General features: G+C 41.9%; 1 protein-coding gene across 1 annotated transcript in view; it reads left to right on the top strand.

Annotated features, from left to right (window-relative positions):
• The window catches only part of eno2 (enolase 2), a 27,999-nt gene extending 4,545 nt beyond the window's left edge, over positions 1–23,454 (top strand). Inside the window, exons 2-13 of the mRNA XM_079656467.1 lie at positions 5,405–5,490; positions 7,998–8,093; positions 8,927–8,985; positions 10,759–10,828; positions 11,397–11,530; positions 11,721–11,812; positions 11,960–12,090; positions 13,066–13,263; positions 13,344–13,545; positions 19,128–19,236; positions 19,739–19,797; positions 22,408–23,454. Of these exons, the coding sequence (XP_079512593.1) occupies positions 5,406–5,490; positions 7,998–8,093; positions 8,927–8,985; positions 10,759–10,828; positions 11,397–11,530; positions 11,721–11,812; positions 11,960–12,090; positions 13,066–13,263; positions 13,344–13,545; positions 19,128–19,236; positions 19,739–19,797; positions 22,408–22,477 (1,305 nt within the window). The 5' untranslated portion in view covers position 5,405 and the 3' untranslated portion in view covers positions 22,478–23,454. The remainder of the gene's footprint in view (positions 1–5,404; positions 5,491–7,997; positions 8,094–8,926; positions 8,986–10,758; positions 10,829–11,396; positions 11,531–11,720; positions 11,813–11,959; positions 12,091–13,065; positions 13,264–13,343; positions 13,546–19,127; positions 19,237–19,738; positions 19,798–22,407) is intronic.
• Position 23,455: the final 1 nt, after the last annotated feature.

Genomic DNA, 23,455 nt, shown 5'->3' with positions numbered 1-23,455 from the left:
CTATCAGCCTCAGCTGTTATTCTCACTGCAACTATTCTAGATGTAAATGGCCATATAAAGGGCATAGATATGATGTGGTATGGCCCTTATAGCTCCTGTGTGGCTCAGTATGGCTGTTGCCATATATTTGTAAGGTGGATGAGGTTTAGGTGGATCACAAGTATAAAGTATGAACATTTCTCAACAAGCGTGTAGTTTAGTTGCAAAAGCTAAAATCCCAGAGTTCACACCCCTCCTGAAATGGCTCCATTGGACTCCTTTTGTTTACTTATGTAACATACTAGTGACATAACTGTAACACTTGCGCTTCTTCTGGCTATCGCTGCAGCACAATGTACGTGATAGGCTAAGGGGAAGGTCATCACTAAGTAGTTGATCACAACAGAGTCAGTCAGCTAACCAATCAGAGCAGACTGGGCTCTGGTTTCAGACAGAGGGTGAAAAGACATGTTGCTGCACAGGTAGTGTGAGAAAAATAGAGACCTTTTTAAACATTAAAAACAAATTAAAGCATGTAAACATGTCACAGTAGAGGTACAGAATACAAATATGAACCTTACATCATGCACACCGATATTTACGTCCAGGTTCTAATCTTGGATGGTCACACACGCTAACTAAAATTACATTGGGTTAGGAATAACCAACATATTCAATGTCAGAAGTTTGCTTTAATATTTTGAGGATGTGTTCGGGAACGAGAAAAAAAATGATGTCAAACATTTGGCATGCGTCCTGTATCCGGCTGCTCCACCCTCAGGAGGAACTTTGGAAAACTGCAGTACTCTTGGGTGGGGCTTCAAAACAGCAACAAAGAGAGAGGGAGAGAAAGGCCATAAAATGAAAGAAGCCAGTAGTGAAAATTGCACACGCATCAATCCCCTCGACTTTTCAGGTGTGTACGTTTTTGTATGCTGGCGACGATTAAGGCACCTTATCTGCTGTTTCTTAAACTCTGCACCATTTATGCATTTTACTCATTTTGCTGACGCTCTGTCGCCTGCGACTTACAGAGTGTAAGACCTGAATAAGCATAAATGGGTAGGTCGTCGACGTTGTGATCAACCAACAGTGGGGGGAAAAGTGGATAGAAATACATCTGAGTTACCTCTGAGGAGTGCTGAGCAAAGGCAAAGGACAGGATGAAAAGACATGAGGAGTAATGGGGTTTTGCGGTAACACTCAGTGGAATTGATGTCCCTGAGGGAGAGCAGAAGGGTGATGAGCAAAATAATACATGTGCATCATTTCATGTCTTCAGTAAGGTTTTATATAAATAGAATGTGTTTGAGATAAACAGCAGAAGGCGATTATAGGACATAATACAACAAAAGATAAAAAAAAGAGAGAGAGAGCTGTTAAAAACATATGTGGGAATCTGTGTTGTTAATCAGGTTACATACAAGAGATAGAAAACAACAAGAGGAAAAGGAACGATTATATAAGAGAAAGACATACTACACAAGAATAAGACCACCTTTCACTCAATTCAAATTACATAGCAAATATACAACCACTTTGACAAAATAATGAAAATATGCGACGTAAAATAAAAAGCATTATTGTTAATGTTCAAACATAACTTCTTGAGTGAAAACAGAGCCAGATTTTTTATTCCATTCCATTTACTATGTACAATTTCAGATTAATAGCACAAAATACAGCTAACAAATCAATTATGATATTATTATATCAGTAAGACTGATCCTGAGGTGAAGAAATATTCAAGCCAATAAATTAATTGACATAAAAGAAAATGTTTTAAAAGTAGCTCCACATTTACCAGCTGTATTTTTAAGTTATGTATACATTAGTGTTGTGTCTCGTCAAGTGTGTTAGTTATGTTTATGTATTATGTCTGTCATTTTCATGTTTTTTCACATCTGGTCATGTCTGTTTATTTAGGTTCTTCATCTCTAGTTCGTCTCTGTGTTTATTGCCATGTCTCATTTTCCATTTCCTGTTTTATTTTGGTACTTACCTCTTTCATTTCAGGCCCTGTTTCTTCCTCACCTTGTGTGTTTTCCCCACCATCATCAGTCTCTGTCCGGCCCCTGATTATTTCCACCTGTTCCCACTCACCTCATGTTTAAATAGTCCTGTGTGTCCCCTGTCCTGTTTCAGTTCGTCTTGTTTGTTTCTCTGAATGGTCGTGCCAAGCCTCAGCTCAGAAAGGATCGCTTTCACTCATGTCAGGTTTTGTTTATTTTGTTAATTTTGTGGGCTTGAGTTTTTCTTAAGTTCTCTTTTTGTTATTCCTAGTCTTTTCCTCTTCCTTTTACTCTGTTAAAAGGGATTACCTGATCTGTGAAATTAAAATTACATTTTTTTACATTCAAGACTTTGTCTCTGCATTTGGGTTCGTCAGTTTGTATCGAGGTCGTGAAAATTTGCTTATATTTTCTTACACTTTGGTCCTACCAGAGGAAGCTTCAGTCCTTTCAGCAACTGGGAGTTAAAAAAACACTTTATGTTCTGGCTTAGTGACACACGTAATGGAACTGAGCCATCAATGATATATTTAATAATACCTGCACATCTTGCCTATTACTTAAAATGTCTGCTGTGAAGAAGTTCTGAATCATTGTACCCTCTAAAATTTAATTTCTCCCCAGATTTGGCTCCAAAATGTCCCCTATCTGTCTCTCTGCTGGCAATGCAGTGTAGTTTTGCAGTGATGAATGCACACTTAAGAGGAAGATGAGAAAATGTGTGTGTACAGGAGTTAACACATCCTCTCTGTCAGTGTATTTGCAAGGACAGGTTTCTGCGAGATAGCTGTGTGCCAGTTTTTGCTCCTCTCAGATCGATAAAGTGTTCATTATAGTACGGAGACGAGGACAGCATAAAAGGCTTCTTTTGACATATCGTTGCAGTGCTGCGATTAAAAGAGCAGAGACACCCACAGAGGAGAGACACTCACAGAGGAGATAAGCTCAGGGATGATAGGGAAATGACAATGAGGATGGAGACTCTAATGTTTGTGAGGTTAGGATTGTGGATGGTATTGATATCACGGTAATACAGGAATTTAGAATGTAACCTGCCTGTAATCCTCAAGTCAAATGTGACCCCTTTCAAAATGTTTAAAAACAAGAAATATGAGTTAATTACCTAATTACCTCTAACAAAAATCAACATGGATGGTTCCATCGCAATCTTGCAAAAACAATTAACAAGGACTTATTTAATTGAATTAATTGTATTTTATTCAAGTTAATAGAATCAATGGTTTGTTATTTAAGCTTTTTTTACTTAAAAAATGAGGTATAAATTCACAGAAATTAGGTCTTTTATCAATAAATTCCGATTCAACTTGACCAAGAAGGTGTTACACAGAATTGGGTCATAAGTAACATACTATATGAACTCTAAGCAGTCAAAAGTTGCATTGCCAATGGAAAAACAACACAAACAGAACCAATACATTTGAAATCTACTGAGCAGTTCAGTCTCTCACAGCGAGGAGCTAACAAGTCCTTTCATTAAGTGATTTGAAATGAAAGTGAGATTAGACTGCAAAGTGAAAAGAGTTTGTTTTAGGTGTAATTTAATTACTCTGTAAATTCAATCCATATTGATTTCTGCATGAGATCACATCTGATCTGAATGTGTCTCACTCTTTGTTACTTTCATAAACATTGATAGCTAAGATTGTTTTTAGGTCTAACTTCCCACTTTAAATCGAAGTGGATTCGTCCAGTAAAGGCTCAATATGCAGCTTTTTCCTAAAACATGTATAGTCTATCCAGAAATAATCCTGCTTAATCTTCATTTATGACCTACCAAAAGTGTGTGGTGGTGTCAGTATCAACAGACTGTCCTATGGCTGTATTTTCTACTTTTTCATTTTGTTTTGGACAACACATTGCCTTCGCCTAAGTTTGGTGTTGAGTCCACAAGTAGAAAAACAATGAACTGCCATGATAAATGAGCAGCTATATTTATTGTACTATATTATAAATGTAATGAATGAAGAATGGGTTTTGATTTAAGAATCTTCGTGAATCGTCTTTTGAATCGTCTTTTGATATCGAAAGAGTCACACACCTAAAAGATTTGCTGGACTGAAGCGTTGTCAAATTGATGCATTGTGTGTGTGTGTGTGTGTGTGTGTGTGTGTGTGTGTGTGTGTGTGTGTGTGTGTGTGTGTGCGTCTTTTGATATCGAAAGAGTCACACACCTAAAAGATTTGCTGGACTGAAGCGTTGTCAAATCGATGCATTGTGTGTGTGTGTGTGTGTGTGTGTGTGTGTGTGTGTGTGTGTGTGTGTGTGTGTGTGTGTGTGTGTGTGTGTGTGTGTGTGTGTGTGTGTGTGTGTGTGTGTGTTTGAATATGTGCGTTAGATAACCTAGTTCTCTGTGGTGAGCTTTGATTTTCTGAGTGAGTCTGCAGTGGTGTTGTTTCTCGACTCCTCTGACAGGCTGTTCTGTGTGTGTGTGTGTGTGTGTGTGTGTGTGTGTGTATTTATTGTACTATATTATAAATGTAATGAATGAAGAGTGGGTTTTGATTTAAGAATCTTCGTGAATCGTCTTTTGAATCGTCTTTTGATATCGAAAGAGTCACACACCTAAAAGATTTGCTGGACTGAAGCGTTGTCAAATCGATGCATTGTGTGTGTGTGTGTGTGTGTGTGTGTGTGTGTGTGTGTGTGTGTGTGTGTGTGTGTGTGTGTGTGTGTGTGTGTGTGTGTGTGTGCGTCTTTTGATATCGAAAGAGTCACACACCTAAAAGATTTGCTGGACTGAAGCGTTGTCAAATCGATGCATTGTGTGTGTGTGTGTGTGTGTGTGTGTGTGTGTGTGTGTGTGTGTGTGTGTGTGTGTGTGTGTGTGTGTGTGTGTGTGTGTGTGTGTGTGTGTGTGTGTGTGTGTGTGTGTGTGTGTGTGTGTGTGTGTGTGTGTGTGTGTGTGTGTGTGTGTGTGTGTGTGTGTGTGTGTGTGTGTGTGTGTGTGTGTGTTTGAATATGTGCGTTAGATAACCTAGTTCTCTGTGGTGAGCTTTGATTTTCTGAGTGAGTCTGCAGTGGTGTTGTTTCTCGACTCCTCTGACAGGCTGTTCTGTGTGTGTGTGTGTGTGTGTGTGTGTGTGTGTGTGTGTGTGTGTGTGTGTGTGTGTGTGTGTGTGTGTGTGTGTGTGTGTGTGTGTGTGTGTGTGTGTGTGTGTGTGTGTGTGTGTGTGTGTGTGTGTGTGTGTGTGTGTGTGTGTGTGTGTGTGTTTGATGTAAAAATTGATCTTTTACCCATAATTTCCTTTATTCTCTCTCCCTCTCCCTCCTCTTAAATTCAATCTGAAGCTGCCATATCTAATTTAACTGTCAAAAATGTAAACGTTTTTCGATGCACAATAGCTATAACAAGGTAAAACATAACGTTGCCTCTTTTCCTCCCTGCCTCTCAGGATGTCGATCGTTAGCATCGTTGCCAGGGAGATCTTGGACTCCCGGGGAAACCCCACTGTGGAAGTGGACCTTAACACAGAGAAAGGTGACTGCCGACAACTGCAAATATCAGAGCAACGGAAAAATAATAACATAATGTAATGGATGCCTGCTTAGATTCATCATGTCAGAAATGTGCCAGAAAGCGTTAGGAAAGCTTAGCAACGCAACAGTGACAATGCTGAAAATATAAATAGTTTCTGACGTCAAACGACCTTCCTTTGACCTCTGTCCAGATCAATCAGTCTACGGTTAAGGGAATTGGGGCATAGAGCCATCATCTTCTAGGCCAAGGATATACATTATAATCCTGCTTGCTAACCCCACTAAGATAAAAACACATCCAACAACATTTTATTTTAAAGTGCATCTTTCATGCTATTTTTAGGCAATAGCATAGGTCTCAGATATACACAAATATATAAAAAACATGTCTATGAAGTGTTTTGCTCAAAATACCAAACAGATCACACATTCTAGCCATGCCTCATATCCCTCTATTTCACTTCCTGTTTAAAAAGTGCTGATTCTGGATATAAAGCTTTAGAAAAAAAAAGAAAGATAAAGAAGAAAAAGGAGGGGGCTGAGCTCATGCGGGACCCGGCAGCTACTTTCTAAACTAAATACTACCGTGATGAAATGCCATATCATGGATTATCAAGGATTATTTCTGAAACAGTATGGAGCTCAAAGGCTTTCTCTCTTGCCGGTTATACCACAAGGTGAGTTCCTTTTTATTTCCTGCTTTTTCACACATGCTCTCCAGTACAGGTTAGCTCTGAGTGTTAGCGATGCTAATGTAAACACCGACCATATTACGTCCAAAACAGTCGGGCATTGTTTCTGATAGCCACGTTTCTGATAGTGCCATGGGTCAACATTTCCGATAGTACGTCATATCGGACACAAATCTGGATCAGCTTCGTTGTAGCCCCGTTTTTAGAGATTTGGGTATGGAGGGAAAGAGAGAGGGTTTTATTTTCTGACGCTGCGTGAGTTCCCTGACACAACGGGGACACATATTTATGTATAAAAGACATAAAAAAGTGGAGGGTTACTGTCTCAATATCATAGTCCTGCGCTTTAAGGAAAAGGATAATGATTTGGTCTCCTGTCAATGTGGACACATCTCCTTTGCGAATGCCACAGCGTTGTGGTGGACTGCTGGTCGAGTTTTACGTCACATTTTTATAACAACACATCTAACCGGATAACGTATATTGGTCATGGACATTTGTATCTTAAAGGTCACCTATTATGCAAAATCCACTTGTTCATGTCTTTTATACATAAACATGTGCAAAGAGATTCTGAAAGTTCAGAAAAAAAGATTAGCTTACTTTCGGTCCTGATCCATTTGTATAAAAACCTGTCTGAAAATGAGCTGATCAGCGTTTTTTTTGGCTTGTGTAACCATTAGCCAATAACCAACCAAGGTAACACCCGCCCACCTTACCTGAATCTCCTCCTATGCCCCTTTCATACCAACGCGGTTCCAGGGCCGGTTCGGAGCTGGAGCTTGAAAAGCACCGTTTTTTCCTGTTCACACCGCAACGGAGCCGCCTCTAAGCTCCAGAATCCGGTTTGTTTCAAGCACCAAAAAGTTGTCGGTCAAGAAAGCAAGCACCGCAGAAAGCGGTCTAGAAAGCAAGCACCGCATACGTTCCCTAGTTTGCGCAAACCTTTTCACCCCCAGATCCTCCCTGCTAGCGAGGTAGTACTATACTGGGGAGGAAATGGTTCGTGGGTGTGTCGGCAACGCTAACAATTTCTGATTTGCTGGGCGAATTGCAAACCACGCCCGTAAAACTCCAAAAGGTTTCGTGAAGCCACCATTTTATTTGCTCGCATTAGCCCAGCGCACCAACGGAGAGAGACTAAGTTATGGCAACACAAAATAAAACATGGGAGCGGTGGAGTGATGAGGAGGTGTCGGTGCTTCTGGCGATTTACTCTGAAGACGCGACCCAGCAGCTTCTACTGAAGCCAGTCCCCAATTCCGGGACTTCGGGTGGCAGTATACGCCGTGAAGCTGTTTGCGGCCTGCCAGTAAACCCAAAGCAGAAGAAGAAGAAGTGACGTCAGCGGCTTCATTTTCCTAATCCACCTTCAGGGACTTATTCCGGTGAGAACGTGATCTACTTGGACAGTTCGAGGGACTAAAGAGTTTGGTGGGAACAAGTACCGGGGACAAGTACCGGCTAAGTACTTGGTGTGAAAGCGGCTATAGTGTTTTTTTTTAACCAAATATCTCTCAGAGGGGCATTGTGAGTGTCACCTTATTTTCATCTAAAGTAAAAGACAGTGAATCAGGACTTTTGAAACAGGGCTGAAACAGAGGGGATGCTACAATTATCTGTTTGGTTTTTGGAGCCAAAAACTTCAGAGACTTGTTTTGTATATCTGAGACCTATGATATATTGATGAAAAACAGTATAATAGGGCATCTTTAAGCTAATTAAAACTCTGACCTGCAGATTGGTTTCCTCCTCTCCTCCATCATTTTTTTTTGGTTTAAAACCTATTGTTTTTCTCTGTTTGTCTGACTTTCAGGTCTGTTCAGGGCTGCAGTGCCCAGTGGAGCATCCACAGGGATCTACGAGGCTCTAGAGCTACGAGATGGAGATAAGAGCCGCTACAAGGGCAAAGGTATACGGGACAGATCGAATGTGTTTGCATGTGTAATATATTTTCAAAAGGTTAAAGCTATATTATGCAATGTTTGACCAAAAGTGTAGTTAAATTCCAACACATATTCAATATAGCCCTATTTTAGCAAGCCCTTTTCTTCCACCTGGGGTATTTTCTCATGGTGCACAGGTATTCTTGAACCCATAACCCCAGAACTTCTACATACATTTACGATTACAACCCCCTTGATGCTTCCATAGCAAGCCAAAAGCTAGATGTACCACTTTTTATCACTAGATCATTTTGTTTGCTGTTTGGTGTTTAGAAGGTCGTCTGTATCAAACCAATCGTTCAAGATGGCTTTCCCGCAGAAAATTGTTTTATTACTAAGGCTAGTAGCCTACATATTTTCTGCCTTGAACGTCTGAACAAGCGGCTGTGATTTAATTAATCTTATAGTTGAGGATTCGCTTCCACCTAGGACACATAAACATTTACCGATCCACACTCAAATGATATTCATGTTGGTGATCTCACTAATATTGAATCACCCAACAAACTCTTGAGTGTCAAACGCAACAGAAGCATGCACAGTCACATACACACACACTTTGGTAGACACTGACAGACATGGTGAATTACGTAATTTGTCTCACGAGGACCATAGCGGTCCCTCATGGATGCGTGGAAAGTATAATTTGCCCTTTGTAGATTTGGTGAGAGCTATAACCATATAGAAACCATACAGTCTATGCGCAGTCCATCTTTGCTATACCCCCACTCCATTTTCTCTTTGGTAAAATGTACTTTTCCCTCTTCTTATTGCCTTATCTTAATTTCTTCTCTTATAGGTGTTTTGAAGGCAGTCGGGCACATCAACGACACTTTGGGTCCTGCCCTTTTAGCCTCAGTAAGTCAACAATCATTTATACTCATAAATATATTTAAAGATATAAGTGTTCTCTGTAAGTTCTCAGCAGGCCATATACTTAAAGAGGGTACAGCATTGCTCTTTTTAAAGAAATAACTTTCAGCAATTGGCCAGTTTAAGGGTCGTGACTGCATTGTCAGCAGAATTTCTTAAAGATATTCTTACTTGACATTTAGTGGGATGGAAATCCAACTTCACGTTTGGGCTAATTCTCTCAGTTCTGGTGGTTGGTTGCCCCATTCTAGCTCCATTCAGCTTTGCTCAAATGTGGATATTCTGGCGCAAGTTACTGATAGGGCAGTGAGTTTGGACCTTAAATGTGAAGAAAACAACCCCAGCACGTGACACAAAGTGCATGTTCAGCTGATCGATGTGCAGATGACTATCTATCACACCTGGATGTGCAGACAGGAAGCTGTGAGAAGAAGATGAAGTGTATTCAGCTGTCAGTGACGGAGGGGACAAGTGAGTGTGTGGTGTGAGATACTGTGAATGAAAGATGATAATGTGTCTGTTTGAGAAAGATGTGTGAGGGAGAGGAACAGTGGATGAGATGTGTTTGTTTGTGTGTAGGTAATTGTACTAGTGTGTGAGTATAATAGCATGATCCTGCAGCAGATGTTTTTTCCTGGGAAATAAATGTTCGTGATCAGTCAAGCGGGAAAAAAACAGCTGGACGGCGGCTCGGAGCTCCTGAACGCCACATCAGACAGATCGGTCCGGCTGTACTGGTGTGTGTGTGTGTGTGTGTGTGTGTGTGTGTGTGTGTGTGTGTGTGTGTGTGTGTGTGTGTGTGTGTGTGTGTGTGTGTGTGTGTGTGTGTGTGTGTGTGTGTGTGTGTGTGTGTGTGTGTGTGTGTGTGTGTGTGTGTGTGTGTGTGTGTGTGTGTCTGATGGCAGAGCAGCTGGCTATCTATAGGGCTTTCACACCGGAGTACTTTTCCCAGCATAGTTCTTTTGAGTCCCTGCTAGAGAGCAGGTACTTTCCTGTGAGAAAAAGGTTCTGATTTCTGATTGGCTGGGCGGATTGCAAACCACGCCCCGTAAAACTCGGAAAAGTTTTGCTGGCATTAGCATTATTAGCATTAGCATTAGCCCAGCGCACCAACGAAGAGAGACTAACTTATGGTAACACAAAAAAAAACATGGGAGCGGTGGAGATGAGGAGGTGTCAGCGTTCTTACAATTTACCCGGAAGGCTTCAGTAGAAGCTGTTGGGACTCCCAGCAGCTTCTACTGAAGCCAGTCCCCAACTTCGGGGACTTCCGGCCGGGGACTTCGGGTGGCAGTATACGCCGTGAAGTTGTTTGCGGCCTGCCAGTAAACCCAAAGCAGAAGAAGAATACGTGAAGTCAGCGGCTTCATTTGCCTAATCCTCCCTCAGGGACTTATCCCGGTGTGAACGCGATATGCTCTTTAGTTAATCAGAACTAAAGAGTTCTGATGAACTAAGTACTAGGAACTAATGGCACATTTCCACTGCAGGGCCTCGCACGGCTTAGTACGGTATAGTTAGGCCCTGTGTGTGTGTGTGTGTGTGTGTGTGTGTGTGTGTGTGTGTGTGTGTGTGTGTGTGTGTGTGTGTGTGTGTGTGTGTTAAACTTAATAAATAAAAGTCCTTTGAACTTCAGGTACAACACTGAACCATAATGAACCCAAGAAGATGTCGTGGGAAGAATTTAAAACCTTGATTTATGTTATACATTATCCAACTGTGCGTTTAATTAAGATGTGCTTCTGTGTTTGTCTGCAGGGCATCAGCGTGGTTGAGCAGGAGCAGCTGGACAACATGATGATCGAGATGGACGGCACAGAAAACAAATGTGAGTCAAAACCACTTGACAAAAAATGCGCAGCATTTACTAAAAACATTGCAAATACAAAACACTGCAAATACAAAACGCTGCAAATACAACAAAAAAAACATAACAAAAACGGGGGATCTAAAAAGTGATGCACACAGCTGGGTATGTGCCGCTTGTTGACATTTGGGGATTTAAAGTTGGCGAGTTGTACATAGAAAGCACTTCAAAAAAATACCTACATATTATGACTAATGATACAACAATTTTTTTTTCTTTTTCGTGTGATATATGGTACCAAAATCTGTTGTCACAATGGTTAAAGAATTGAAATCCTTCACATGGAAAATGTGTGTCTCTTACTTCAAACTAAAAGATTATTACCAGATGAATGCATTTAGGAAGAAACGATTACATAATGACACTTAAATTACATTTATTTTATTAGTCAGAAGAAATACTGCACTTTGGTTGCAAAACTTTAATTTGTTCATTGGTCAACATTATTTAAAAAAAATCCCTTTCGTTGAATATACAAAAATATATAACAATACAGAATTAATTTCCTGTTTTCTATCCTGTCAAACAGCTCAATTTGGGGCCAACGCCATCCTGGGGGTGTCTCTAGCCATCTGTAAGGCCGGTGCTGCGGAGAAAGAGGTCCCCCTGTACCGCCACATAGCCGACCTGGCTGGAAATACAGAGCTGGTGCTGCCGGTTCCTGTAAGAAACGTGCTTTTTGATAAAGTAAAAAATGTACTGGACATATGTACAGGTGTTGATAGACTTCGTAGGGTGCTAAAAATAGTTTATTATTCGCCTTTTTTCTCTGCTCTCATTGTCAACTTGTTTTTTGTTTCCTCCTCTCATCTCACCTCTTTCCTCATTTCCGCCTATCTCCTCTCCTCTTCAGGCCTTCAATGTGATAAATGGAGGTTCCCATGCAGGTAACAAACTGGCCATGCAGGAGTTTATGGTTCTTCCTGTAGGAGCTGAGTCTTTCAAGTAAGTGTTTGTTTCCAAATCAATTTAATAAAAATTCTTCGATTTCCTCATGATTTCTTTCTCTCCTGCTGATGTTGGTATCCACTGTCATTTCTTTCTACTCTGTCACAATCTCTCTCCTCTTCGCTCCCTCCATCTGTTTCTCAGGGAGGCTTTGAGGATAGGATCGGAGCTGTACCACACGCTGAAGGGGGTGATCCAGGAGAAATACGGCCAGGATGCAACCAATGTGGGAGACGAGGGTGGGTTTGCTCCCAACATCCTGGAGAACAGTGAGGGTAAGGCTCCTTGGTCAATATTAAATGTAACGGCCCGTCTACACTACAGGCATCAAAAAATCTTGAAGCTGGGCGTGTCTGAAGCTTGCCGATCTTTTGCGAGCAACGCGACCAACAACCAATCACATGAATCTCCCGCCCCCGACATACAAAGCAATAGCAATGTTAAAACGAAGTAAACTAGATATAAACTCTCCAAACAGGCGAAAAACCTACAAGTTTCACCCACTGTCTCTGCCACCTCCCTCCATGCCTGGTTCCTTCGGTTTGTATCCCGGTAAATAGTTCTGGTCGTAAAGAACCGGGTGATTTGCTACGTAATATCTCGTTTGGAATATGAGGAAATGAACTGCGGTCTGGCTCTCCCAGCTTGCACGCGGTTTGATTGGCTAGCGCTTGCACTGGCGGGATTTGCATAAACGGGATTTGATTGGCTGATGCCAAGCATCGAGCCTCAAAAGTTGAACAATGTTCAACTTTTGATGCCGATAGATGCTCGTGATGCTTGCAAAGCCATGCTCCGCTCCCCACAATGCAGTTTGCAGAAGATTAAAAATCTTCTACGTCACCCCATTCAAGTGAATGGGCGAAGCGTTGAAAGCATTTTTCGATGCCTGTAGTGTAGACGGGCCGTAATAATACAGTGTGTACAGTGTTTGTTGTGTGATAAAGCTTAATTTACACTTTGGTTCCATTTAATCTCAACTAAACATTCTGATATGTTGAGAAAGTTAGTGCATGAAAGAAGCTTTGATTTTTTTTTATCAGTAGAAAGCAGTCATTGCAAAGATTAAAGACAAAGAAAAGGTTTTAAAAAGCATGTCCTTTGCTTGAAAGATTTGGATAGATTTTATCGCAACCTTTTGTGAGAATAATGAAATCACGCATTGTCACCCCAAAGTAAATGCATATTAACGTTTTCTGACCCCTCATAAACATGTCGAAGAGTTATCAAGAGTTTTTTCAACTCCTCAGCTCTGGAACTGCTGCAGACGGCCATAGAGAAAGCTGGCTTCACGGACAAGGTGGTGGTCGGGATGGACGTGGCTGCCTCCGAGTTTTACCGTGATGGCAAATACGACCTGGACTTCAAATCCCCACCAGATCCAGAGAGACACATCACAGGAGAGGAGCTGGCTGACATCTACCAGGGCTTCGTCAACAACTACCCAGGTGGGCTACGTTGATTATTTATGTTTATCAAAGACAGAAAATCTCGTCCCCTGTTTTCACCTCTCTTCTTAATTCCCCAGTGGTTTCCATCGAGGACCCGTTTGACCAGGATGACTGGAAAGCCTGGTCCCGTCTGACAGCCCAGGTGGGGATCCAGGTGGTGGGGGACGACCTGACGGTGACCAACCCTAAGAGGATAGAGAAAGCTGCTGAAGAGCGAGCCTGCAACTGCCTGCTGCTCAAAGTCAACCAGATCGGCTCGGTCACTGAGGCCATACAGGCGTACGTCTGCTTTATTGTAATGTTTAAAGGTTAATGAGAGTGGGTGATTGACTACCAAGGCGATGACAAATCATTTGCATTAATGAACAAACATTGGAATTTAAATATTTTAGTGGTTTATTAAACGTTTTTTTACTACCCCTTCTGACATCTTAGCTTAGTCGGTAGAAAGTGCAACCCAGTGATTTGAAAGAATGGTCCCCACCACAGGACATCCTGCAAAAATCTGAAATGTTTAGTAAATAGTTTTGCCCCAACCCTTTGTAAAAAATGACATCATGCATGCGCAATTGACAAAGTACGAGTCAGCGAGTATCACGGAGGAGATGATTCCAATGCTGTTTCATCTGCATTATTAGGAGGCTCCACCAACCCAGTTTCACGGCATTTCGTGTAATAGTCACAAAATTAATTTAATCTATTGATTCGTGTTCACCAACATGATTTTCCCCTTTTTTTCGTGTCACACAGAACGATTTTAAAAGCAATGTATTTCTATTGGTAGTATGTTTCGTGCCTGCACCACGTCTTGTTGTCCGGTCGGGTATTGGAAGACCAGAAGCTGTGTGGTTCATAAAAACATTTTCTTACTCAATATCAAGCCACGATTATTGTTTTTATTTTAAATTGTATAATGTCTGACTTTTTTTGCCGTCTGTGAGGAAAATAAATGGGGCTCAGAGCCTCAAAATACTGAAATCTGTATTTTTTAAATCTTTTTTTCCTTCTGATTTGTTATTATTTGGTGCAGGCACGAAACATACCACCAATAGAAATACATTGCTTCTAAAATTGTTCTGTGTCAGAATACTGAAATCTGTATTTTTAAACATTTTTTTTCCTAATTTGTTATTATTTACATTGCTTTTAAAATCGTTCTGTGTGACACGAAAAAAATGGGGAAATCGTGTTGGTGAACACGAATCAATAGATTCATTTTGTGACTATAACAAGAAATGCCGTGAGACTGGGTTGGCTCCACACATCTATGAACACAACTCACCACTGTCAGTCCACTACATTGTGAACACAGTGTTGTGCCCACGCTACACACACTTTCTTCTCAGTAAGAAGACCAAAAACCAAAATGGGCTCTGGAAGCCCTGTGAACTTGGACAGGTCGTCCATCTTGGATGAGATGACAAAGAGGCCTATCGGGAGATAACATAAGGCGCTTTCACACCAAGTACTTTGCCGTACTTATGGCGTATTTCCACTACAGCGCGGAGCGCGGTTTAAGGGTGCCGTTCCCGCAAGCCCGCCTTAACCTGCCATCAGGCCCTGGGGCAGATTTTTTGAGGTTTTGTAGGCCCCCTATTTAAACAACAAATCAAAGTCATTTATAGCCTCGGCAGGCTCTGTGATTGCACTTCTCCACTCTGCCCTACGCGCGCCTGGTCCTCTCCTCCAGATGAGTGACGTATCGGGCCTCCCTCATGTATTTTTCCGATTGCCGTTGGGTCCCTCATGTAGCAAGTCCTCGTCGTCCTCTCCATCTCCTCCAACAGATAATGTCCCTCCTGTCTGTTTTTCCTCTCCCGCTACTCCATCGCTATCAGAACCAGACATATATGCCTACTTGGCTCCGAGGCCCCGCGGCCGGCACCGCTGCCGCTCGGTACAGAACTCATCTTTCCTTCCTCCTCATCCTGGCTTACAGGTTTAAAATAACCTGTAAGCTTCGGCATTTTTTGTAATAGCTGCTTGTCTCGAAAATCCTTTTCCCGCAACAATTTCCTTTTCCGAGCGTCACTCTCAGACATTTTGTTCTCCGACATTTTCTCCTAAACAACCTTCATCTGTCACTCAATCACTCACAATTTGAATAAGCCACATGTAAAACATATTCTCATTCTGATTGGCTGTTAAGTGTCATCATTTTTGAAAATCTCTGGAATCCATCAATCTGATTGATTAGCGGAGCAAATGATCAAAATACTACGGAGGGAAGATATTTTAGTTTGGATTACTGGTCTGGGGGAAGCTCACGAGTGTGTGTGTGTGTATTCATGTGTGCGCTTGTGTGTATTGTGTTTCTTTCCCGAGGAAAACACGTCACGAGAAACACCGGCTGTTGTTGTGCCTGCTGTGACGTCAAGTTACTCCGTTCTCTGCTTGTAATTATGCTTATACAAGCTTCAAAGTTGTATTTATCATCTGAATTTGCCGAAACAAGTTTAATATTCTGAAAGCCAAGACTTTGTTTATTTGAAATCAGATGAAAACAAACTGTAACATTGTGCTGCGGAAGAGCAGAACAAGACGGCAGGCGAAAAAACTTTTAAAATGCGTGTTTTCTGAATGGAAATCGGCTAAGCTAACGCAGTGTATGCTCCGACCCTCCACACTCACAACAACGGCCTATACAGACATAAATAAAGCAGTGACTGTATTCGCCATGACACAGACAGTCTGTGGTTTGTACTTGTTTAACTTTTGTCTAGTTTCTGAACAGATATGAGGAGCTGTGAGCTTGAGTGCTAACAGCTAACGGCTGATGTTGGTTTTGTGTTTCGCATTGAAGATGACGTCACGGCTTCGCCTACACTGCGCTACCATATTTACTACCCCAGTTCCTAAACTGTAATGGAAACACAGCATAAAGTGTGCCTGGCCTACCAAGGCCTAACTATACCGTACTAAGCCCTGCGAGGCCCTGCAGTGGAAATGCGCCATTAGTTCCTAGAACTTAGTTAATCAGAACCAGAGCAGATCGCGTTCACACTGGAATAAGTCCCTGAGGGGGGATTACGCAAATGAAGCCGCTGAAGTCACTTCAAGTTCTTCTGCTTTGTGTGTACTGGCAGGCCGCAAACAACTTCACGGCGTATACTGCCACCCGAAGTCCCCGGCCGGAAGTCCCCGAAGTTGGGGACTGGCTTCAGTAGAAGCCGCTGGGAGTCCCAACAGCTTCTACTGAAGCCTTCCGGGTATATTGTAAGTACGCTGACACCTCCTCATCTCCACCGCTCCCATGTTTTTTTTTGTGTTGCCATAAGTTAGTCTCTCTCCGTTGGTGCACTGGGCTAATGCTAATAATGCTAATGCCAGCAAATAGAATGGCGGCTTCAAAAAACTTTTCCGAATTTTACGGGGCGTGGTTTGCAATCCGCCCAGCCAATCAGCAATGGGAAACTTTTTCTCCCTTGAAAGTACTGGTCTGGGGGAAGCTCACGAGTGTGTGTGTGTGTATTCATGTGTGCGTTTGTGTGTATTGTGTTTCTTTCCCGGGGAAAATACGTCACGAGAAACACCGGCTGTTGTTGTGCCTGCTGTGACGTCAAGTTACTCCGTTCTCTGCTTGTAATTATGCCGTTACAAGCTTCAAAGTTGTATTTATCATCTGAATTTGCCGAAACAAGTTTAATATTCTGAAAGCCAAGACTTTGTTTATTTGAAATCAGATGAAAACAAACTGTAACATTGTGCTGCGGAAGAGCAGAACAAGACGGCAGGCGAAAAAACTTTTAAAATGCGTGTTTTCTGAATGGAAATCGGCTAAGCTAACGCAGTATATGCTCCGACCCTCCACACTCACAACAACGGCCTATACAGACATAAATAAAGCAGTGACTGTATTCGCCATGACACAGACAGTCTGTGGTTTGTACTTGTTTAACTTTTGTCTAGTTTCTGAACAGATATGAGGAGCTGTGAGCTTGAGTGCTAACAGCTAACGGCTGATGTTGGTTTTGTGTTTCGCATTGAAGATGACGTCACAGCTTCGCCTACACTGCGCTACTATATTTACTACCCCAGTTCCTAAACTGTAATGGAAACACAGCATAAAGTGTGCCTGGCCTACCAAGGCCTAACTATGCCGTACTAAGCCCTGCGAGGCCCTGCAGTGGAAATGCGCCATTAGTTCCTAGAACTTAGTTAATCAGAACCAGAGCAGATCGCGTTCACACTGGAATAAGTCCCTGAGGGGGGATTACGCAAATGAAGCCGCTGAAGTCACTTCTTGTTCTTCTGCTTTGTGTGTACTGGCAGGCCGCAAACAACTTCACGGCGTATACTGCCACCCGAAGTCCCCGGCCGGAAGTCCCCGGAGTTGGGGACTGGCTTCAGTAGAAGCTGCTGGGAGTCCCAACAGCTTCTACTGAAGCCTTCCGGGTATATTGTAAGTACGCTGACACCTCCTCATCTCCACCGCTCTCATGTTTTTTTTTGTGTTGCCATAAGTTAGTCTCTCTCCGTTGGTGCACTGGGCTAATGCTAATAATGCTAATGCTAGCAAATAGAATGACGGCTTCAAAAAACTTTTCCGAGTTTTACGGGGCGTGGTTTGCAATCCGCCCAGCCAATCAGCAATGGGAAACTTTTTCTCCCTTGAAAGTACCTGCTCACTATCAGGGACTAAAAAGGGGGTGAAAAGGTTCTCATGAACTAAGTTCTAGTTCCGGATTTTTTTGGTGTGAACGCAACATTTCAAGAGCTATCGGAACTATACTGGGAAAAGTACTCCGGTGTGAAAGAGCCTATAGATAGCCAGCTGCTCTGCCATCAGTCATACACACACATATACACAAAAACCACACACACACACACACACACACACACACACACACACACACACACACACACACACGCACAGGCACGCACAGGCACGCAAACACATGTGTTTGTCACATCACTCGTTACCTGTCAGCCATGTTGACCTTGTGCCTTGAGAGGAGGAGCATCACACCGGCCTTTGTGGGAGATAAACGTAGGACAGGAAATGACAACAGGCTGTCAATCAAATGTTTTGATGCAGCTATAACGTTGACTGCCCTCTTGTGAATGTGTGTGTCATCAATCTCTGACTTAACAAAACGTCACTCAGGGTTATGAAGCTATCAGTCATGACAGTGTAGCTGGATTACTTCAGGAGGGGAGGAGAAGGAGGAGGAGGAGAAGGAGGAGGAGGAGGAGGAGGAAGAGAGGAGCACGGTGAAATGAAATGGTGCTGATGACAGGAAAGGTGATGTATCGTATCCGTCACATAATGTGGTTAATATGATATATTCCTCTAATATCTCAGCAGGATAAGTAGGAACAAGAGCGACGGCTTGTTCATTTATTAGAACCTCAAATCTGACCCGAGACACCCAGAGTCCTAATTTTCATGCTAGCAGGTTAAAGTGTCAGACGAGCTGTCGCCACTAATAAATCACAATCTAATATATTAACCCTAAGATTGATGAACAGAAGTAGAAACTCCCACAATGGTGGTTTCATACACCCATTCACATGATGGCTACTGAATTAAGTATGAAAGAAAACAATACTTTGGACGCTTAGAGGACATATACAGTATGCATTTTTTAGGTTATTTGCTTTAATGTTTAAAAAGCCTGACTATTCTGCAGCACCTATTTTCACCTTCTGTTTGAAACCAGAGCCCAGTCTGCTCTGATTGGTTAGCTGGCTTGCTCTTTTTATTTATTGGTCAACCACTTAGAGATGTCCCGCCCCCGTACAAAATGTCTTCGGGAGGTCTCTAAGTTGAAATACAAAAGAACATAGAGAATGTAAGTGCTTTAAAATGTTACTTAATGACAGTTATTGAGTAAAGTATCCTTCTGTGTGTCTCTCAGGTGTAAATTGGCTCAGGCTAATGGCTGGGGTGTGATGGTCAGCCATCGTTCAGGAGAGACAGAGGACACGTTCATCGCTGACCTAGTGGTGGGACTCTGCACTGGACAGGTAAATACTCACACGCACGCACAAACACACACTCACACAAATAATACGCCTACATTTCACAGGTTCATATTTTCTTTTAGAGTACAGGTTTTTAATTGCTAACAAGCAACTTTATTTACGAGCACGCAACTTGGCGTGACATTTCATCTCACTTCAAAAACTAACTGATTCCTCAATACACGTCTTAAAATGATTAACTAAAGTCTTACTCATAAAACACTTACCTAAAGAACTCTGACAGCATGGAGCATTAGATAAATGGCATACTTTTATCTTTGAAGTTTAATGATTTTTCACATATTTAGAATAATATAACGAATCAGAAATAAGGAATGTGCTTCAATATCCTTTTATTGTTCAATGTCCTTGCATCTAATTAATCACTTTTCAATAAAAAAAACATTATTTATGAAATGTTTCCTTCTCTTCATTAGACTACACATACTTCAGTTTGGATGCAATTGATACAGCCTTATTATATTTGCCTTTTTTTGTCATGCAGATTAAGACCGGTGCCCCTTGCAGATCTGAGAGGCTGGCCAAGTACAACCAACTCATGAGGTAATCTCAAAATATCTCTCCTGCAACACACAAATGTTTCTGATTTATTCAAATTCATCTCTTCAAAGCCTCTCTCTCTCTAAGCACATTTGAGTTCTCCTGATTTGGAAAATGTTTAATACCCAATTAGTACATTCTTTATTGGTATGTCGCTGATTATTTTTGTTCCCCTCGTAACAATCAAATCAAGTTTTATTTATAAAGCACATTTAAAAGCAATTTTTGGTCGAGCCAAAGTGCTGTACATGTAATAAAAACACGTTATTACAATCACAATAAAAGACAATAAATTACAACAGATATATAAAAAACACAGGGAATAGTCAGGAGTCGTGCTCCGCTCTGACTAGAAGGCCAGGGAGAAGAAGTGTGTAAGAGTAGATTTAAAAACCCCTAGGATCTCGGCCGACCTCACATAGAGGGGCAGAGTGTTCCAGAGCCTAGGGCCAGCTGGGGTAAAGCTCTGGCTGGGGTGTAGCGCTGGAGGAGTTCAGCTATATAGGCAGGAGCCAGCCCATTTAGTGCTTTAAAAACAAATAAAAGGATTTTAAAATCAATTCGGAACCGAATTGGAAGCCAGGGTAGTGAGGCCAGAATTGGGGTGATGTGGTCACGCTTTTTGTGGCCATTCAGAAGACGTGCAGGTGCGTTTTGGACTAGCTGCAGGTTTTTGATTGAGGCCTGGTCCATACCCATATACAGAGCGTTGCAGTAATCCAGTCTTGAGGTTACGAAGGCATTAATAACCCTTTCTAAGTTTTTAAAAGATAAATACGACTTGGTTTTGGCCAATAGTCTTATTTAAAAAAAGCAGGATTTGACTACGGTGCTGACCTGCTTGTCAAATTGAAAAGTGCTAGTGAAGGTCACTTCAAAGTTCATGACAGAGGGGAGGGTGTTTTTATTGAGAGAGCCCAGAATATCAACCGGAGAGGCTGGAGGTTGGGGTCCAAAAAAGATGACCTCAGTCTTGCTCTCGTTGAGGTTGAGAACGTTTTTGCTCAGCCAGGATTTTATCTCTGTTAAGCAGTCCATCAACTGCTGTAGTGAGTGTTTGACATTTGCTTTGCAAATAAATCTGTACATTGTCGGCGTAGCAGTGGAAGGGAATATTGTGTTTTGTGAGAATTGAACCTAGGGGCAGTATGTACAGTAAAAAGAGGATGGGGCCCAGAATAGAGCCTTGAGGAAACCCACAGGTAAGAGGGGCTTTGGCAGAGGAGAAGGCACCTAGCTGCACTGAGAAGCTACGGTCTGACACAAGACTTTAGTCGAGCTACAAAAATGTCTTAGGATCTAGACTAACCTATACAAATCTTAATTGAATCAATGATAAATTGTGAAATTGGAAATTTAAATATTGCATGTTCTCAGCATTTCTTTTACAGGCAGAATTGCTGCTTCAGTTAATATTTCATTCTCAGTATCTTCTTGTGGCTTCAAATTTGGCAGTGGCCCTGCTTCTGTATAACACTGCTCCTCAGGTTCACGCTTTGTCTTAGCGCTTAGCATCACAGATCTAATTGACGTAACAGGTGATAGCAGCGCCAGTGTCAGCCCATGTGTCCGAGCCAGTCAGCAGCAGAGGGAGGAGGAGAAGGGGAGGAGGGGGGAGGAGGAGGAGGAGGAAGGAGGTGGGATTGGCTCAGTGTTGTAATCCCATCAGACCGCTGACGAGATACAAGAAGGTGGAGGGTGGAAAGATTTACAGAGGCATTAACCAGCGATAAAAACTAATCAGTGCAGTGAAGCATGCACAAACACACACTCTCACACACATGCACAAACACACACTAAAGTGTACAGACACACAAGAAAGAAATGAACCATTTATACTGTGACAATTGTCACACATAGGGAGACATGTTTTCTAACAGAGTAATCCAGTGATTTAGTATTGAAATTCCATACATTTGAAGGAGCGTCAAAGTCAAAAGCAGGAGGGGTGACAGCCTGACTTTTACTCCCTTGTTAGCGACAAATAAAACTGGATCTTGCCTTTCAACCATGACAAGTGAACTGATCTCTGCTCCTTTAATCCTTAACAGGGATGGAGTTATTGGATTTGCCAAAAACAAAGCAGGAGTAAACTGGTTGAGCTTTGTTGTAAGCCCTACTATTCCACTGATCAGCAGTTGTTTAAATAGCAAGAAAACTTCTTTATTTGTATGTATTGCCAAGGATGGGTAGTCGGAAATTAGGGAGAGATGACATCACACGTTTGGTCTTTTTTAAAGGGGCTCATTTTTAGGTTCATGTTTGTATTTTGTGTCTCTACTGTGACATGTTTACCTGCTTTAATATTCAAAAAAGCTCTTTATTTGTCTCGTACTGCCTGTGCTGCAGCACCTCTTTTCAGCCTCTGTCTGAAACCAGAGCCCAGTCTGCTCTGATTGGTTAGCTGGCCGGCTCTGTTGTGATTAATGAACAGTTTAGAGATGTCCCGCCCCTTAATCACGTACAATGTGTTGGAGCGCTATGCAAAATAAGCGCAACAAAGTAGTCCAGTCGAGATAAGCTCTTTTTTGAGACATTTGTTATTGATAAATGCTTTAAAGAACTATAAATAATTCTCTCAACGCTTTCCTCGTTGTTTTTCATTCTCTGCAGGATTGAGGAAGAGTTGGGCGACCAGGCTCGCTTCGCAGGCCATAACTTCAGGAACCCAAGCGCCCTGTGAAACTGACAGAGAGGAATGACTCACACACACACACACACACACACACACACGCACGCACGCACGCACGCACGCACGCGCGCGCGCGCGCGCACACACACGTACACCAACACACACACCCAACTAACATTGAGCCATGTACAATGAAAGATCATGAAGATTCATGAAAACACATGAGCAAAAGCGACAAGCAAAAAAAAAAAACATAAAATGAATTATGCACTGGACTTTGGATAGTTAAGGATGGGATGTGTATGCATACACTCATAGAGTAAGCAGATTAAACAAACGCTCACGCACCTGCAGGGGAATACCATAGAAATATCTAATTTATAAGCCAGACATGCACTGTTACTGTAGTTTTAAAGGAATAGTTCATGTACAGCCAGAGGATAGACCTAAAGATTATTGTTGTAAAAACAGAGAGATAAATAAGTAGAAATACAATAAGTAGAAATATAATAGAACTATGTAGACTGAAACGCAACTGAAAGAGATGAAGAAAATACAACTTTCAGCACCAAAAGAGGACGATGCACCCGCAGAAAGAAACAGCAGTTTCAGGGACTGAGTGAAAAAAGAAGAAAACTACACAAACACAAGAACACTTACACACTCAGCTGCGTCACACTCTCACCTGGACACTGAAGTACCTGCACTCCACCCACTTCTGTGCTCATCCCCTCTTTGTCTCCTTTTTCTCCTCGTCGTGTCTGTATCTCAGTTTCTAAATCCCTCTTTTTCTTCCCTTTCTGATGTGATTCTGATTATTTGTCTTTATGCTTGAAATCCCGACTTTGTCCTAAAGAACAAGAAAAGAAAATCTAAACCCCTGAATCCCTTCGTTCCTTCTGTTTTTCCTGAATGTCTATAGAATAGATGTGTTGAAAAACAAGAAAGAAAATTTAAAAAAAAGAACGCTTGTCATTGAAAATAATGTGAAAATATGTTAAATAAAAGATGGTAATTTACTATTTCAAT

This window comes from Notothenia rossii, assembly GCF_949606895.1.
Source record: "Notothenia rossii genome assembly, chromosome: 10".
Classification (NCBI taxonomy): domain Eukaryota; kingdom Metazoa; phylum Chordata; class Actinopteri; order Perciformes; family Nototheniidae; genus Notothenia; species Notothenia rossii.
Note: the sequence above shows the minus strand (reverse complement) of the source record. Positions and strands in the feature narration are given on the sequence as shown.